Raw genomic sequence first — 18,288 nt, forward strand, 5'->3', positions numbered from 1 at the left:
ATTGCTCTAGATAAGCAAGACATGATGGTATCGTATGCATCGCGCATTCCATTGTGGAATTTGCTCCAAGAACAAGACACTGTGGATGGCTTCAGAGGGTGGTTGATTAGTGATTCAGCGAAATCAAGCATCTTCCTGGCTACTCTATCGTAGTGCTGCTGTTTCATCCATGCTGTCTACGACATTCTGACCTAGACAATGTCGTGACTATTGACGCGTAGACTGCACAGTAATGACGATTTTTAGTCGTGACCTAAACTTGACGTGCCATACTTTGCGGACGCTGGGGAACATTGCTGGTGCGTTGGAGGGCTTCACATTGCTTGGTTGGATGAACCCGTAGGGCGGGTTAGTAGTAAGAATGGCACTTTCAACATTTCGCTCGCTGTGCCTTGCGAGGCGGGGAGAACAATTCCGTTGCAGAATACATCGCGTTGTCCTGAATCATCTGCTACGGGATCTAGAGCCCAGGATGTTTTCACTGATTTCGCATCGGCTGGTCACGTAGTCAAACTACATGCCTGGCGAATGCGAGATGCCTGAGTGTCGGCGCTCTATGGGTACTCGCTCAATGTCACCGCCAGGGTCTACTCTTACAAACCATGCTTTTGTACAATCCCAAGTCATACAGCCTTATATATCGTACAGTCGTCTTCCGTCTTCCATACCCCTACTGCTCCAAATCCCCCGCCGCCCTACTAAACGCGTTCTTAACCTCCTCTCCAGGCCCTCTCTTCCTCCAAATATTCTCGCTATTCGGCCCACTCTTGAGCTTCTCCTCCTTCTCTCTATACCGATCCTGAATCATCCTCTCCTTAACGTCCTGTCCGCTATAACTGTTCTTGGTGCGCATGCAAAACCAGAAGTCGTTCCAGTGGTCGGAGCAACTGCGTAGTTGGCCGTAGCGGTATAGATCGTTGAAGTGTCCGCCCAGTGAGGAACAATAGAAAGCGCTGTCGAAGGCGGCGCGGCAGGACATTGAGCGCGGGAGGGTTGGGTCGTATTCTTCGGGAGTCTCGGCATTATTGGAGGGGGTTTGAGGTTTTGAGGGAGAGGATGAAGGCGTGTTTGTGGAGAAGGACGGCGGTGCGAGGTGTGGGTGGGCGGCGTAGAAGTCGGGGTCGTGGGGTGCGGAGTCGGGTTGTTGGTGTGGAGGTGTCTCTATTGTCGATGTAGGCGCATCGCTGGGTTTTTGCACGGGTGATGCTGTGCTGGATATCGTTTGTGGCTGTTGTTTCGCGGAGGCATCTGCGCCTGAGCTTGAGAAAGGCCACCAGGTCATTGTGAGGTATGCGCGTGTGTACAGGAATTGGCGTGGTAGGTATGCGAGAGACGCGCTATTCGGAAGACTCGCGATATGAACGGCAGCAGTCAATGGTGTGGGCTGTCGCGCGTCGAAATCCCGGCGAACGTTTAATCGATATGCTGCGACGAGCGATAATGCAATTGGTCGAGGCTAGTATTCTGTAGCTCGAATGTTCAGACGTCTAGGCTCTGGGTGCAATCCGCGGGGCTTGAGACTTGGGCAGAAATTCAAGAAATCCGCAAGGGAAATTGGCACTTCCAGCGAATCAGACATGAGACGGCCCGCACACGTGAGCGGGAAGCCTATACGCTACGTCATGCATCGCACTTGCAGCTGCCTTGGAGATCCCTCTAACTCCACCTTTACGCGTCTTGTGCGTCGTTTAATTCCTCGGTTGTGCCTCCACGACGTGTCGCCTGTGTGTATTCTATTCTCGACACTCCCTACGGCCTGTTAGCCATCGCCGTTTCGGTAATACTCGACGCAGCACAACACCCAACCTGTGCCGTATCCGCCCCACCTTGTGTTTACCACCTACAACCGCCCTGAACGTGGCATCAACGCATTGACGGCCGTTCCCTATGACTCCACGCAGCCCTACGACATAACGATACCCCTCCGCCTCCGACATACCCTACACCCCACCTACCTACCTACCCCCTTCGAAGCCCGGCCTGGGTAACGGCCCCCCACCGCCACTATGCTTGAGGGACTCGTGTCAACTCTGCTAAATCGGTTCTTGGGCATGTATGTCCAGAACTTCGATCCAAAGCAGTTGAACGTCGGAATCTGGTCTGGCGATGTCAAGCTGCGGGACCTCGAGCTCCGTCGCGAAGCCCTAGACCAGCTACGCCTACCGCTGAACGTCGTCGAAGGACACCTCGGCTCACTCACACTATCCATACCTTGGTCAAACCTACGAGGGAAGCCGCTGAAGGTCAATATTGAAGATGTTTTCCTGTTGGCAGCGCCTAAGGAGGATGCAGACTACGACGCTGAAGAGGAGGACAAGCGTGCGCACGCCGTCAAGATGGAGAAGCTCGACAGCGCAGAGCTGCTGAAGGAGCGTAACACAGAAGGCATGAGCGCGGAAGAGCAGCAGAAGAACCAGAGCTTCACGGCGAGCTTGATCACTGCAATCGTCGACAACGTCCAAATCACAGTCAAGAACATCCATATCCGATACGAAGACTCGATCGCCGACCCTGGACACCCATTTGCCCTTGGTGTCACCCTCGCAGACTTCAGTGCCATAAGCACCGACGAGAACTGGAAGCCGACCTTCATCCAGGGCACATCCGCCTCGACACACAAGCTAGCTACACTTGGCTCGTTAGCAGTGTACTGGGATACAGATGCGAAGCTCATTGGAACTGGAAAGGGCAGCCAGAGCAGCGATGAGCAGCAAATCGACCGAGCCGATTTCATTGAGCGTGCAAAGGGCATGATTGCACGAGGCGATAACCCAGACTTAGGTGACCATCAGTTCATTCTCAAGCCCATCAGCGGTCGCGCTGGTATAGAGATGGACAAAACCGGCAAGATGGACGTCGCAAAGATGAAGGCTCGACTCCTCTTCGACGAGCTTGGTTTCATCATCGACGAGGATCAATATCGCGACGCGCTCATGCTAGTCGACCTGTTTCACTACTTCATCCGCCATCAAGAGTACAAGAGGCTGCAGCCCAAGTCATCACCTAAGGAGGATCCTGCTGGCTGGCTTCGATTTGCCGGTCAGGCTGTGCTCGACAAGATTCACGAAAGGAACCGGCAATGGAGCTGGGATTACTTCAAAGAGCGCCGTGACGACCGCATACGATACATTGAGCTCTTCAAGAAGAAGAAGCGCGAGGAGAAGCTCGATGCTACGGAAGCTGAAGATCTCGATAAGCTCGAGCGAAAGCTTAAGTACGAAGACCTTCGTTTCTGGCGCTCGCTGGCCCGCAACCAGTTGCGCAAGGAAAATATCGGTGTCAAGAAGCCACCGCCCAAGCAAACATGGACTTCTTGGGTGTGGGGAAGTAAACAGGAAGAATCCCACGAGGACGAGAACACTCAGATGAGCGAACAGCAAAGAAAAGAGCTTTACGACGCGATCGACTGGGACGAGAAGAAGGCCATCACCGAGTCGGTGGACATGCCTCGCGAATACGTCAAGTTGGAGGTCAATATGAGCCTGCGCACAGGTAGCTTCACACTCAAGCGAGATCCCCATGGCAAATCGAACGAGATACTCCGGCTACTTTTTGACTCGTTCAGCACCCAATTCCTGCAACGTACAGATTCCATGTTCGTCAAGGTCGCTCTTGAGGGCATGCGCCTATACGACGGCACCACAGAAGGCAGTCTTTTCCCTCAAATCATCACAGTCAAGGATGCACCGCCTGTGCCGGACGATAAGCGCATCGAGGAGCTCAATGATGACGAATCACCCAAGGACGATGATGACGACGAGGAAGGCGATGAGAAAGAAGACCCGTTCTTCTTCCTTACGTTTGAGAACAACCCACTCGACGGAGCGGCCGATACAAATTTGACCATGAAGTTAAAGGGGATGGAGTTCGTCTACAACCCCAGGTTCGTCGTTGAAGTGGCCAAGTTCTTCAAGCCTCCAGAGCGACACATGGAGTCCATTGGCGCGCTCATGGAGACTGCTGGAGCGACGGTCGAGGGCATCCGCCAACAGACACGCGCAGGACTGGAGTTCGCCCTCACCGAACACAAGACCATCAACGCGCAACTTGACCTACAAGCCCCGCTTATCATTGTGCCAGACTCTGTCACAAAGAAGTCAAGTAATTGTCTCATTGTCGATGCCGGTCATGTGAGTGTAACGAGCGAGCTTGTCGACAAGGATACCCTTCGCGACATACAGTCGAAGCAAAAGCAGCAGTACACCGACGAGGACTTCCGAAAGCTGGAAAAGCTCATGTACGACAAGTTCAACCTGGCGCTCCATTCGACGCAAGTGCTCATCGGACCATCCATTGAAGAGACTCGCGCCCAGCTCGAACAAGACTCCAGCTTGAAGAACTACCACATCGTTGACCGAATCAACATGGACTTCAAGATTGAGATATGCATCGTCCCTAAGGCGTCAGATCTGACCAAGTTCCGTGTGTCTGGAAACCTGCCTGTGCTCCACGCATCAGTATCGGACTCCAAGTACAAGAACCTAATGAAGCTGATCGATGTTGCCATACCCAAATTTGATAACGACGGACCCAAAAAGCCAGTCATTGAGGGTGCGAAGGGTCCCTCCAACCTCAAGCCCACAAGCGATGCCAAGGCTGATTCAGATCCTCTCGGGCGGACGCGCTCAAAGTCATTCGCATTTGCTGCACAAGAGCATGAGCTCGTCATGGAAGAAGAGGGTCACAGTGACAAAGAAGAGAAGTTTGCAGATGCCCCAGAGAAGCGAGATGAGAAGAAAGAGGCACATCTACATCAGCGCAACTTCGAATTCAAATTCACTGTCGATAAGCTCAAGGGCTCCCTATACAGGGCAGATCCTGAGGGCAGAAAATCCGATCAACTGCTGGTTGAGCTCATAGCAGAAAGCTTCGATCTTGATTTCTATCAAGAGGCTTTCGAGATGGCTGCGGATGTTCGTCTTAGAAGTTTGGCTGTGGAGGACCACGTCGAAGAGTCTACCATTCCCGAGTTCAAGAACATCATCTCGTCCGAAGATGTTTCTGCAGACGAACAGAAGGATCTCTTCACGCTCAAGTTCGTCAAGGTGAACAAGGAGTCTCCAGAGTTCCAAACCAAGTACGAGGGCATTGCGACCAACTTGGACGTGGCCGTCTCAACGATCAACCTGATAGTAACCAGGCGGACATTGCTCACGTTACTGGACTTCGTTCTCGATACATTCACCAACCCAGGCCAGCCGCAGAACCAGCAAGCCCAAATAACGGATAAGGAGACAGAACAAGCCGTTGCTGTCCAAACTCAAGCTGAGCCCGACAAGATCCGTATCCGAGCAGAGATGAAGCGCATTGCTGTTGTTTTGAACAACGACGGAATACGGCTAGCTACGCTGAGTTTGAACTCCGGAGATGTTGGCATCTTCCTGAGCGGCAAGACGATGCGCATCGGCGGACGCCTTGGAAATCTGTCACTCATCGACGACATCAACCAAGGTGTCTCCGAAGAGTCGTCTCTCCGTCAACTTGTGACTATTGAGGGCAAGAATCTGGCTGACTTCAGCTACGAAACCTTCGATTCGGAGGCGGAAAGCTACCCTGGATACGATATGGCGGTCACGCTCAAGACGGGTTCTATCAAGATCAACTTCCTCACGGAGCCTTTCCGTAAGATTATGGAGTTCGCTGTCAAGTTCGGTAAGATGCAAGCCATCTTCAATGCAGCTCGTCAGGCCGCTGCGAACCAAGCGACACAGATCCAGCAACGAGCGACCAAGTTCCACTTTGATATTACCATCAGCACTCCTATCGTTGTGTTTCCCCGTATGGTGATTTCCGACAAGCCAGATCGCGATACCCTCACTGCAAATTTGGGAGAGATCTACGCCAAGAACAGCTTTGTTCCTCTTGACGACTCCAAGGGTGCCGAGACCGCGAACAAGCTCTCGGCTGGTATTAGGAATATCAAGCTCACATCGAAGCTGCACTACGATGAGGACCGCTCCGAGGAGCTGCAGCTGATTGACAAAGTTGATCTCGATTTCAACATTACGATGGTCGAGCACAAGGCTGGACAGAAGCGACCGGATCTTGAGATCGACGGTTCGATGTCGGACATCAACCTGATGCTTACACCGGAACAAATGAAGTTCGCACTAGAACTGTCTCGCTCAATACCTGCAGCGTTTGCCACGGAGTCTGATGCTATAGACCAAGATGTGCAGGCCGAACTACCTCGCGAGACGACAGAGCCTGCGCGACGACTCACGGACAAGGACAACACAGAAGATGAGTCTTCTAAGAACGTGGTTTCATCGCAAGGACCTGAGCTGCAATCTGACGGCGACAAGTGGACGAAGCTGGACTTTGTCTTCAAGGTCGGCACCATCGGATTGGAGCTTGTTAAGTCGGAGGATGGCCAGCCTGTAGGCGATGTTGAGGCCGCCAGTCTCTCGAAGTTCTCCCTCAACGACACAAACGTTAAGGTCCGCATGATCAGCGATGGAGCAATGGAGGCTGAACTAGTTGTGCAATCTTTCACGATCCGAGACAGCCGTACGCAAGGAACGAACAAGTTCCGCAAGATCATGTCGCTCATCAACAACGACGTCAAGCAGCAATTCATGGCAAGTGTTTCCATTTCGGGCGGAAAAGAGAAGAGCATGATTGCGCTTCTTACCATTGATAGTCCAAGAATCATTCTGGCTCTTGATTATCTCTTTGCTCTGCAAGCCTTTGCAAACGCAGGTCTCGCTACCGATGAGCCTTTGGCTATCGAGGAGGCAGCCGAGCAAGAGGAGACTGATAGCGATGACGACATCATGTCACCAGATGGCTCTCGATCATTAGAACTTCCAGAGCCTGCGAAAGAGCCTACCGATGGTGGTATGAACATGTCGTTCCGTGTCAATTTGGTGGATGCCCAGGTTGTGCTCATTGCCAACCCAGCCATGGCCAGTTCAGAGGCCATCGTCCTTGGTACAAAGCAAGTGCTTATATCCAAGCAACAAGCAATGACGCTACAGGTCGACAAGGTTGGTATGTTCCTATGCCGCATGGATCGCTTCGAGACCAACCGAATGCGCATCCTTGACGACTTCAGCATCCAAACAGCGCTCGACATCAGGAACCAAGGCTCAAAGTCTTCGATGATGAGCATTACCGTCGACATCGAACCTCTCGTACTTCGCCTGTCGCTCCGTGATATTCTGCTCGCTATGCAGATTGTCAACAGGGCATCAGCAATGGCAGCCCCGGCTGAGAAGAGTATGCCCTCGGCAGAAGCCAAGCAACTCAAGACCGGCACACCATCAAAGAAGGGGACTTCGCATGCAGGCAAAGCAGTCTCCAACAAGCCTCGGACCAAGTCTCTCGCGACCACCAGACGATCTAGTCAACAGGTCGGGAAGCAGCAGGCACCCCCTTCGTCCGCTGTACTCAAGCGGGAAGAACTGCACATCAGCGTCGAAGGCATACGCGTTGTCCTTATCGGCGATGTACATGAGATGCCCATGCTCGACTGGCGCGTGAAGAAGTTTGGTGTCGACGTAAGAGACTGGTCAGGAGCGATGGTTGCCGACACCTCGCTTGACACCCTGGTCAACGTGTACAACTTCTCCAAGTCTGCGTGGGAGCCGCTCATTGAGCCTTGGGCCGTTGGCTTCCACATGTCCAAGGATCAGAATCCCGACAAACTAGCCGTCGATATCTACTCCCGCAAAGCAATGGAGCTCACGGTGACAGCCGCGACGATTGCATTGGGATCCAAATCGTTCGACTTCCTCACCAGCGAAGATGACATCTTGTCTAAACCTCGAGGTAGCGACGCTCCATACCGTGTACGCAACTACACGGGGTTCAGCCTCGATGTTTGGGCCGAAGGCAAGGAGCAAGAAGGCTTTGCAGCTAAGCTTGAGGACGGAGAAGAGCAGCCTTGGCGATTCGAAGACCCCATGTCGACAAGAGAGTCGCTCTCTACAGATGGTGCAACTGGCATGCTTGGTATCAAGCTGCAGGGCAGTGGCTTCGATACTCTCACACGGGTACCTGTACACCGAGAAGGCGAGTTCCTGTACAACCTCAAACCGAAGCAAGACCGCATCCAGCATCGTCTATTGATCGAGGTGAAGCTTGGCGCCGACAACATCAAGAACATCACCATCCGTTCCCCAATGTTGGTAGAGAACAACACCCAGATTCCGATCGAGCTTGGTATGTACAGCCCAGAAGACGGCCATCTCCTGAAGATCGACAAGATCGCTCCTGGAGATGCCAGACCAGCACCAGTCGGCGCCTGCTTCATGCACTCTATCGTCATTCGTCCCGATCAAGGCTTTGGCTATGCTTGGTCTAACGAGCGCTTGTTCTGGAAGGACTTACTCAAGCGACCCACCAGGACGATCACTTGCCGTGGTGAGCAAGACGACCAATCGCCGCCGTTCTACTTCCAGCTCCATGCAGCCTATGATAAGAAGGATCCTCTGACTGGCGTCTACCCGTACATGCGACTACGTCTTCAGGCACCCGTCGAGGTGCACAACCTTCTTCCATACGACTTCAAGTATAGGATTTATGACAGCAACACGAAGAAGGACTGGACGAACTTCCTTAGAAAGGGTGGTATCAGCCCAGTTCATGTAGTGGAACTGTCGCATCTTCTCCTCATCAGTGTTGAGATGCAGGATGGACCTTTCAAGCCCAGCAAATTTGGCATCATTAACTCGACCGATCGCGAAAGCTTTAGGAGAGAGAAGGTGCTGGAGGTCAAGGACAACAACGACACTACTCTGCACCTCAACATGCATTTCTTGTAAGTACATCACTTTGAAATTTGGTTACAAGTACTAACAACTCTTAGCAACTTCCCCGACGGTGGTGGCGCTTTCAAGGTCGCAATTTACAGTCCTTACATCGTCCTCAACCGTACCGGTCTTCAGCTTGATGTTCGAGCCCAGCAGCTCATGGGTCAAGCCAGGGCTGCTGCTGGACAAGGTGTTGTAACAGACAACCAGAACGATGCTGGCAAGGCCTTGCCCTTCATGTTCTCTTACCCGACAGAGAACAAGAAGAACCGTGCCCTCATCAGGGTTGGCGAGTCAAACTGGAGCAAGCCTCAGAGTTTCGATGCGATCGGTAGCACATACACGGTAGCCTTGCCCTCCAAAACGGCACGCTCTGACATGCACTTGGGTGTCTCTGTCTCAGAGGGCGAAGGCAAGTACAACTTGACCAAGACCGTTTCCATCGCACCGCGCTTCATCGTCAACAACAAGATGAAGGAGGAACTACTCATCCGAGAGCCTGGCCAGTCTGATTGGATGACGGTGAAGGACGGCGAGCTGTTCCCTCTCCGTTGGCTGCGACAAGGCGGAGCACCACAATTGTCCCTCTGCTACCCCGGTGTTAACAACCAGTGGTCTTCTCCATTCAACATCTCTAACGTCGGCAATGTCCATGTCAAACTTTCGAAGGCTGGACAGCGCCAGAAGCTTGTTCGTGTCGACATTTTGATGGAGGCAGCAACGATTTTCTGCCATGTCAGCGTTGAGAACAAGCATTGGCCGTTCTCGTTCAAGAATATGAGCGACCAAGAGTTCCTGTACTGGCAAGCTAACCCCAACCTGGATGAGGACGAGGATGACCGCGGTTCTGGTTTCCGCCCGATCAGGTACCGCCTGCCTCCTAGGAGCATCATGCCATATGCGTGGGATTTCCCAGCTGCGAAGAACAAGGAGATTGTTATCAGCGCCAATGGCCGAGAGCGACATGTCAAGCTCGCCGAGATCGGTCCGCTCATTCCATTCAAGATACCGCCTGGCCAAGAACGTGGCGGCATGAAGGTCATCGATCTGAACGTCGTCGCAAAGGGTCCTACTCAGACTCTCGAAGTATCGAACTACAAGCCATCTAAGAGTATGTACAAGCAGAAGTCTGCTGGCTCATCTTCGACAGCGACCGGCTTCGAGGTGAAGGACATGGATACAGACGTCACTTTCAAAGCGCAGATACGCCTTGCTGGTATCGGCATCTCGCTTGTCAATCGCCACCTGAAGGAGCTGCTGTACGTTACACTACGCGACATCGAGATGAAATACTCCGACTCGCCCCTCTACCAGATGGTCAACATGCAGGTCAAATGGATTCAAGTCGACAACCAACTCTACGGCGGCATCTTCCCTATCATCTTCTACCCCAGTGTTGTTCCGAAGACGGGCAAGGAGATGGAAGCGCATCCCATCTTCCAAACGACCATCACCAAGGTCAAGGACGATTCGTATGGTGTGCTTTACATTAAATACTTCACCTTCCTACTCCAGCAGATGACGATCGAGATTGACGAGGACTTCATCTTCGCCATGATCGACTTCGCGAATATCCCTGGCGCTTCTTGGTCCGAAGAGAAGCAGGGCAAGCTATGGGATGACAATCTCAGCATACCCGAGCCGAAGCAGGAGCAATCTGGCCAGGACGTCTACTTCGAGCTCCTCCATCTGCAGCCTATGCAGATCGATCTGTCGTTCGTCCGAACAGAGCGTATCAACGCCGAAGACACCATGAGCACTTCGAACCCGTTCATGTTCGCCGTCAATGTTCTCACCATGTCAATCGGCAACGTCAACGATGCGCCAGTACGATACAACTCTTTGATGCTGGAGAACGCACGCATCTCGACGACTGCGTTGATCAACAACATCAAGAACCATTACGTGCAAGAGTCGCTGCGACAAGTGCACGTCATCATCGGGTCCGCCGACTTCCTTGGTAACCCAGTTGGTCTGTTCAACAACATCAGTTCTGGTGTTGCAGACATCTTCTACGAGCCGTATCAGGGTCTCGTTAAATCAGATCGACCTGAAGATCTTGGTATTGGTATCGCGAAGGGTGCATCAAGTTTCGTCAAGAAGTCCGTGTTCGGATTCTCAGACAGTATGGCCAAGTTCACTGGCAGTATGTCAAAGGGTCTCTCTGCGGCCACCTTGGACAAAGAATTCCAGGACCAGCGTCGCATGTCGCGGTCTCGCAACAGGCCTAAGCACGCGCTCTACGGCATCACTTCTGGCGGTAATGCCTTCGCCAGCAGTCTCGCCAGTGGTCTTGGTGGTCTCGCCCGCCACCCCATCCAAGGAGCTGAGAAGGAAGGCGCTCTTGGCTTCGTCAAGGGAGTTGGCAAAGGACTGTTGGGTGTACCTACCAAGGCTGCCATCGGAGCCTTTGATCTTGCCTCCAACATGGCAGAAGGTGTGCGCAACACGACCACCGTCTTCGACCAAGAAGGTCTGGACCGCGTGCGCCTCACGCGTTTCATCGGTACAGACGGTATTGTGCGCCCCTACTCTCAACGCGAAGCGCTCGGTCAGTTCTGGCTGAAGACACTTGATAACGGCAAGTACTTCAACGAAGACTACATTGCGCATCTTGAGTTGCAAAACAAGGAGATGCTTGTCATGCTCACATACAACGGCCTTATGATGGTGCGCACAAAGAAGCTGCAGACTGAATGGGATGTACCGCTCAAGGACGTTCAGACCATCAGCAAGGAGAGGACAGGACTGGGTATCACGCTCAAGGGAGGCACGAACGGGCCTTTCATCCCGGTTAGTGATGAGGAGAGTAGGAACTGGTTCTACCGACAGGTTGCTGTTGGTGTTAATGCTTATAATGACCGGTGGAACGCGAAGGGCTGATTGAGATGGGAAATGAGGGAGCAGAAGGGAAGGTATAATGAGGTTTATGAGTACATGGCATAGCGTGGTTTTGGTATGAGTTTGCGGTTTCGATTGGACTCCTATAATGTATACTCTTTCTATCAATCAGACCTTTTTTTCTTAACGAAATTAAGCAGCATGATGGTGCGTCATCTCCAGGTCGACTTGTCAGTATGGCCGGTCTGGAGCGAGGCTGGGCCGAATTATAATCGAACTGATAACATGGCGGGTGAAAGCCCCACCGCGTAACGGCACATTTTGTCTCATGGTGACAGCTCCTTCGCGTTATTTACGGGTCGCGGCACCGTTGCGGCCCACTACAAGCAAGGATCACGATTGCGATGCCGAAGCATGGCCGGCGATGATGAAAAGCATGCATGACGTCAGACTGGCGTCGCGCGTCAACTTGCGGGGGAAGCTTGTAGCTGGAATCGCAAATACTATCTAACCCTATCTTCTCTTGTCTTCTCCCCAAGATACCCAGCTCGTGCTTTGTGTACATTACGAAAACCGCGTTGTGCATCTCTCTTGCTTTTCCCTACCGCATCTTACACACCTACCCGCTAATCTAATATGCTTCGCAACGGAGCGTCGCGCCTCGCGCTGAGGTCCGTAGCAGCGCCCCAGTCGGCACGCCCGGCTGCGAGCTTCACCCGCACAACACCTTCTCTGCAACGGGCAACACAATTTGGTTCTCTGGCCGCGCGGAGACCGCAATTAGCAAAAGCGGCTGCTGCGCGATTGAAGCCTGTGTCTGCGGTCTTGCGCCGCAGTATGGCTGATAAGACGTTGACGGAAGGGCAGAAGCAGGCAGAGAGCAGATATGCGCACGAGAGGATTAAGCCTACGCCCGAGACTGTGACGAGTACTAGTTCGACGCATCCTATGTTTTCGGAGGTGGGCACCGAGCAGCCGCAGAATGAGGTTGATATGGCGGCGGGGTTGAAGCATGATGTGGTATGTATACCAATTTCTCTTTCACGTGGTAGTCTAGGTATAGCTACTGACGACCACCAGGGCACAATCAAAGAAACATTCTCCCTCGCCGAAGTCCCTCGTGAAGCATACTACATGGGTCTCGCCGGCACGCTTCCCTACCTCGCAACCTCCATCTCCACCGTGTACCTCTCCTGGGAACTAAACCACTCAACCGCTGGCTACGGCATGATCTTCTCTCAAAAAGACGCTACATACCTCCTTTCCCTCATCGAGCCTTTGCAAATCGGATACGGAGCGTCTATCCTGAGTTTCCTCGGCGCTATCCACTGGGGTCTCGAATGGGCAGGCTACGGAGGCACTCAGGGCTACAAGCGCTATGCGATTGGTGTTGTGGCGCCAATGGTAGCATGGTCAACACTGCTCATGCCCATTGAAGGCGCGCTCATCTCGCAATTCTTGGGTTTCGTTGGATTGTACTATGTTGATACTCGTATGTCCTTCCCCTTTCCCCCCTCTCCCTTCACCCGTCCCAATAACCTATACTAACACAACACACAGGCGTAAGCCGCCTTGGCTGGACACCCAACTGGTACGCCGTATACCGCTTCGTCCTCACCGCCATCGTCGGAGCCAGTATCGTCCTCACTCTCATCAGCCGTAGCGAGCTACCCGAACATATCCCTGGTCCTGTTGACCGCGAAAAGGTTTTTAAGGAAGAGGGTTCCAGCGAGGAGAAACTGGCGAAGCATGAGCATGCGGCTGTGGAGAAGAAGAAGAACGCTGCACGTAGCGACAACAGGGGTGAGAAATAAGCGTGTGTGAGTGGGAGGGCTTGGAGCTTTTACTTTGCGGCAACGAGGCGTTCCTGGCGAGGAACTCGTGGTTCTGTTTTTTGGGGCTTGTGTATATAGTTGAGTACCCTGCTATGGCGTGTGATATTTGGAACGAAACTATCCTGTTATTCGACTCGCTTGTTGGTCGCGTGAGCTGTGATTGCAAGTATTGCGCCTGTTCTGGAGTCTGTCCAGCAGCGCTTTCTGGCCCAGACTCATTATATTGACAGACAGAATACCCAGTCATTGTGCATCTTCATGGGTATCGCGTACTGGAAAGTGTCCATGTCAGCAAAGCAAGAGTAGGCGCGAAATGTGAAATACCCATAGTCGGGTTATTTCCCTCCACCTCGCGTGCCAATGGCAACTGTGGCACCTCCGCCCTTGGCTCCGCATCGCGCACATGCGCCGATCGTCATCGCTCCCACCTGTCCCCAACCCTCAACCCACCAACCCTCTCCTCCAACGCACACACACACAGCCTTCTACTTCAACCATGCTATAACCACCCTCAATCGCATCGCCGCCCCTTTACCCTCTCAACCCAACGCGACAATGATCTCCTCGGGCTTCACCAACGCGCCCGTAACGCAATTCCTCGTCTTCGGCACCGTCATTGGCGCGCTGCTGGCCGCGATTACAGATTCGAGATTCTATCTGCATATTCAGGTTGTGCCGCATTTGTGGCAGTATGGGCAGTTTTGGAGGTGTGGGGTTTGGACGGTATGTCTATTCTCGCTCTAGAGAGGAAGAGAAGAGAAGACGGATGGATGAAGAGGATGCTAACGTGAGATGACAGCTGAGTTTCACAAATTCGACAGAAGTTCTCTTCGCAGTCTTGACATTCTACCAACTTCGCGTTGTGGAAAGGATTTGGGGGAGTAGGAAGTTCGCTGTATGTATCCCTCTTCCATCCATCCAACCCCCCATACCCAGCGCATCCAAGCTAACAAAACCACAGTCCTTCCTCTTCTCCACCCTCCCCTACACAACCCTCCTTCCGCCCCTCATCCTCACCTTCATCCTCCGCCCCCTCACCTTCGGTCGTATGAACTACCTCCCCGCCGGCCCAACCCCCCTCCTCTTCGCCCTCCTCGCAAACTACTACGCCGCAATCCCGTCCACCTACCGCTACAAAATCTCTCCCTGGGCCGCCGACTCGCCTTCTCAACAATCCTTCTACACGCGTTCTATAACGCTGACTTCGAAATCGCTATCTTATCTTCCCCCCTTACAACTCGCGCTATCACAGTTTCCAGGGTCGTTACTAGCGGCGGCGGTGGGGTGGGGCGTGGGCACGGCGTATAGGCGCGATGTGCTGCCGGGTGCAGCGAGGTGGAGGGTGCCTGGGTGGGTTGTGGGCGAGGAGAAGAAAGGGGGGTTTGAGGGGCTGAGAGCGAGGTTGGAGGACGAGAGGGAGAGGGAGGGCGGTGGGGCGGGATTGGCGACGGGAATACTGGCGGAGGGGACCGGGGAGGCCAGGCAGAGGAGGACGTTGGGGGATGTGGTTGCTGAGCAGTTCAGGGGGAGGGGGTAGACTGGGGCGGCAACATACCACGGGGGTATCAGTCGATTTGGGATTCGCTGTGTTTTAGATATGAGGGATCATGATTTACTTCACTTATGTGTTATGGAAAGAGATCTGAGGATGGGTGATGTTATTATGTGTTATAATGCCGATATGCTCGACTAGTGATACAGTTTCCTCCTCTTCTGCCCTCTAGACAGACGGATAAAAGACGGATGTAGACGCGAAGCAAAGCCGCAATCTCAAATATGTCCCTCCCACGCTATTGAATGACCTCCTCGCGGAGTATACTGTCTTCCTTCTTGAACGCCGTTGTCAAAACCCACAAAAACGGATTAGGCCGTACAATCATTAAAAACCAAAGGAACTAACGCAGAGAGAAGACCGAATCCCTCGACCCCTTCCCACCCCTCATCTTACTCATAAAATCCTCCGTACTCTCCTTTGCATTAAACAAAAAGTCCTTCTCCGCAGACACAGGATGACTGTTCAGCGCACTCGAAGGCGTAGGCGTAGGTCTACGGCTTCGATGCTGACCCGTTGTACTACTACTCCTCGTGCGCTTCGGCGCGAGCGCGCTGTTAGGAGGCGCAACAGCAGGAGGATTTGACCCGGCGTCAAAACGCTGCGATGTCTGGATCCCCTGGGCTTGAATCTCCTGAGCCATGACTTGAGAGTGAGTCAAACGATCGAGACTGCGCCACCATTGGTCCTTGGCTTTCCGTGGATCTACCTCGCTGGTTAGATCGAGTGTAGAGGCATTAGAGACAGGGGAGTAGGCAGGGGGTGGGGTGGTGGATTCCCACCCTGGAGCCATGGAATGTCGGTTTGTTTGGGGGGTGCGCACGTCGACGGAGGAGCGGTGACGTGGTGAGGTGCGTTGGGGGTGCTCTGTTGAATGCTCTGTGGTTCGGTGTCTGCTGCTGCTGCGTACGGGCACATGAGGGGAGGCCTCTCGAGTGGAGTGGTGGCGGCCTAGGGAACTGCCGGGGGTGTTGGTAGTACTAGGAACGTAGCTTGAGGATGGGCGTTGGTCGTTTGCTCGGCTTGACGGTCTACGCGGGCGGTATAAACCTCGTAGACCGTCTGGTTGGCGGTCAGGAGCCTGAGGGGCAACTGTATGCGATCGTGGTGGGGAAATTTCTGCTGCATCCATCAAGGACAGCGGACGAGGCTGGTCGATTTGGCGAACGTGCTCACGGCGCCTTGAGGGAGTGGCAGACCTATCATCTGCTACGATGGAAGGGACCTGTTGCTGGTGGGTCGTAGGAACTGCGGGAACTTCTTCTGGCGTCGGAGAAAGAGACGCATCGCGTAGTGCCTTCAGGGATACTGCAGACATGCGCTCACTCAAATCACGAGCAGACCGTCGTCGCTCTTCCTTGAGATCAAGGAACTTCTTCGACCGTTCTGACGGCGTAAACGACATAATCGACGCGCTGCTGTGCTTGGCTTGCGGCGATTCAGGCTGGCTGTAGTAATCCGAGTCGAAGTGCGATGTAGACGGCCGAGACTCGTCCACACTGAAGACACGAAGTGGGAACTTGCCAGGGCTGTTGACGAGCGTGCTAGCGGGGGAATGGCTTTCTATAGCCATGACTCGCTGTTTGATTTGCTTGAGTTCTTCCGAAAGCAACTCCTTCTCTTCCTCCATCTTGATGATGTGCTCGGCAGCTTCTTCGATGGCGAGCTCGTGATCTGTCCAGTGTGCCGCGCTCTCACTTGCTATAGTGGTGAGCTCGATGTTGGTCTTCCGATGCTCCTCATTGATTTCTCGCAGCTTCGATATCTCTTCGTCCATCTTTTCCATTTTGAGCCGGAGTTGCCTGTTCTCCGCATTCAGCTCGTAGTTCTGGTCCTCTAGTGGTTCAAGTCGTTCGACTTGTTCTTTGGCGGCCGTCAAATTTTGCTGCAGCACCCGGTTGTCCTTGTGCAGCAATTCCACTCGCATGTTGGCAGTCATGAGCGTCTGTTTCAGCTTGTCGATCTCGTCTGTGAGTTCTCGACTCGTCCTTGACTGCGGTGGACCAGCATTGCTAGGCCGTCGTCGTCGGATGGGCGAAACGGGGGTCGTTTGTTCTTCCGTAAGGGCGAATTGATCGAAGATATCAGGCGAAGTCTTGGGTGTACATATCTCTGGAACCTTCTGCGCTGGTGGTGGGGGCACTTTGATATCCTGAGGTGAAGGAGTAGGCGTACCCTGTGCCCTCCGTGCTTGCAGCGCATGCCGTAGGTATTCTGATTTCGGCGCGAGGGAGTTTGATCGAGAAAGCGTAGGTCTGGTCCGGTCGGGGGTAGACGGCCTATAGTCTATCCCACGCGAGGAACCATATGATGAAGAGGTGTTCGACATGTTGGTGTGGAGTTCCGGTGATTGACTGCGTCCGGCAGTATTATAGGTAGAGTTGCAGTGTTCTCAGGCCAGTAGAAACAAGCCTTTGTTCGCGAGAGAAAGGTGGTGGTCGACAATGCGATTGTATAGTCCAAGTCCTGTGCGCGAACAATGTATGCGCCTCCAGTTCTAGCAATCGTCGCGCGACCAAGATGGGTAATATCGTGTAGTCGGTCGGATAGGTGTAGGGCGAGATATTACGTAGGGTATGCGAATCGAAGGTGAGGTTTGCGCCTATGCGAGGGTTGTTGATAGCAACGGCGCTTGAACGGTCGCGTCGCGTGCGAAGATGGGTGGATAGTCGCTCGAAAGCGGGTCGTTCTTGGGGTCCATTCGCGCTATGGCAGGGACAATGCTACCGTCGACGTATTGCGCAACTGTTGGCGTCCTGGGTTGTCGTGGTAAAAGAAAATGAGCGGTGAAAGTAGTCGAGTGCACGTTGCTGGGATCGCGTAGATTGCTTCGATTGTGACTTCACGGCAGGCGCATTCACTGGCGGAATTGGAAGGAGGAAGTGAAGAGGCGGTAGTATTAGAGAGACTTGTGCGCGTGAAGAGGACTCGAAAATCACGAATTGTCTCAGGGATAGCGAACAGTCGCGTCGGGCAGCAACTCTCGATGGACGCGGAAGGGAGGGCCAGAAGGAAAGACTTGGCCCAGAGAGGGCAAGTGAGAAGGGGCACGGCGGGAGCCCTTGGCCGGCGCGACCCAGCACAGCGGTTTGCACGTCGCGTCAAGACTTCCTATTCGTGCTTTTGGGAGATGAGTGGGGATGAACCTGGCACAGCCCCTGGCGTGGACGACTTGACGAGTGCGGTTCCTGGGATGGCTGCATGAGCGACGCATGTCGTCACAGGAAACATCACGAACGAGACAATGCGATTGCGGGGGATTGTGACCATTGTGATGACTGTCTCGAGGCGTGCTCTGCTTTGC

General features: G+C 53.4%; 4 protein-coding genes across 4 annotated transcripts; 2 read left to right on the forward strand and 2 right to left on the reverse strand.

Moving 5' to 3' along the window:
• Window positions 1–670: 670 nt before the first annotated feature.
• J4E93_005492 (uncharacterized protein) lies at window positions 671–1,282 on the reverse strand (the record flags this gene model as incomplete). Its single annotated transcript, XM_049343412.1, has 1 exon — window positions 671–1,282. One exon carries the CDS (start codon window positions 1,280–1,282, stop codon window positions 671–673), a length of 612 nt encoding a protein of 203 aa, XP_049199505.1.
• Window positions 1,283–12,233: 10,951 nt separating this feature from the next.
• On the forward strand, window positions 12,234–13,411 carry J4E93_005493 (uncharacterized protein; the record flags this gene model as incomplete). Its single annotated transcript, XM_049343413.1, has 3 exons — window positions 12,234–12,617; window positions 12,678–13,089; window positions 13,158–13,411. 3 exons carry the CDS (start codon window positions 12,234–12,236, stop codon window positions 13,409–13,411), a joined length of 1,050 nt encoding a protein of 349 aa, XP_049199506.1.
• Window positions 13,412–13,987: 576 nt separating this feature from the next.
• J4E93_005494 (uncharacterized protein) lies at window positions 13,988–14,969 on the forward strand (the record flags this gene model as incomplete). Its single annotated transcript, XM_049343414.1, has 3 exons — window positions 13,988–14,155; window positions 14,232–14,327; window positions 14,394–14,969. 3 exons carry the CDS (start codon window positions 13,988–13,990, stop codon window positions 14,967–14,969), a joined length of 840 nt encoding a protein of 279 aa, XP_049199507.1.
• A 358-nt stretch (window positions 14,970–15,327) lies between these two features.
• On the reverse strand, window positions 15,328–17,313 carry J4E93_005495 (uncharacterized protein; the record flags this gene model as incomplete). Its single annotated transcript, XM_049343415.1, has 2 exons — window positions 15,328–15,697; window positions 16,184–17,313. 2 exons carry the CDS (start codon window positions 17,311–17,313, stop codon window positions 15,328–15,330), a joined length of 1,500 nt encoding a protein of 499 aa, XP_049199508.1.
• Window positions 17,314–18,288: the final 975 nt, after the last annotated feature.

This window comes from Alternaria ventricosa, assembly GCF_023758065.1.
Source record: "Alternaria ventricosa strain BMP 2768 chromosome Unknown scaffold_8, whole genome shotgun sequence".
In the NCBI taxonomy this organism is placed as follows: domain Eukaryota; kingdom Fungi; phylum Ascomycota; class Dothideomycetes; order Pleosporales; family Pleosporaceae; genus Alternaria; species Alternaria ventricosa.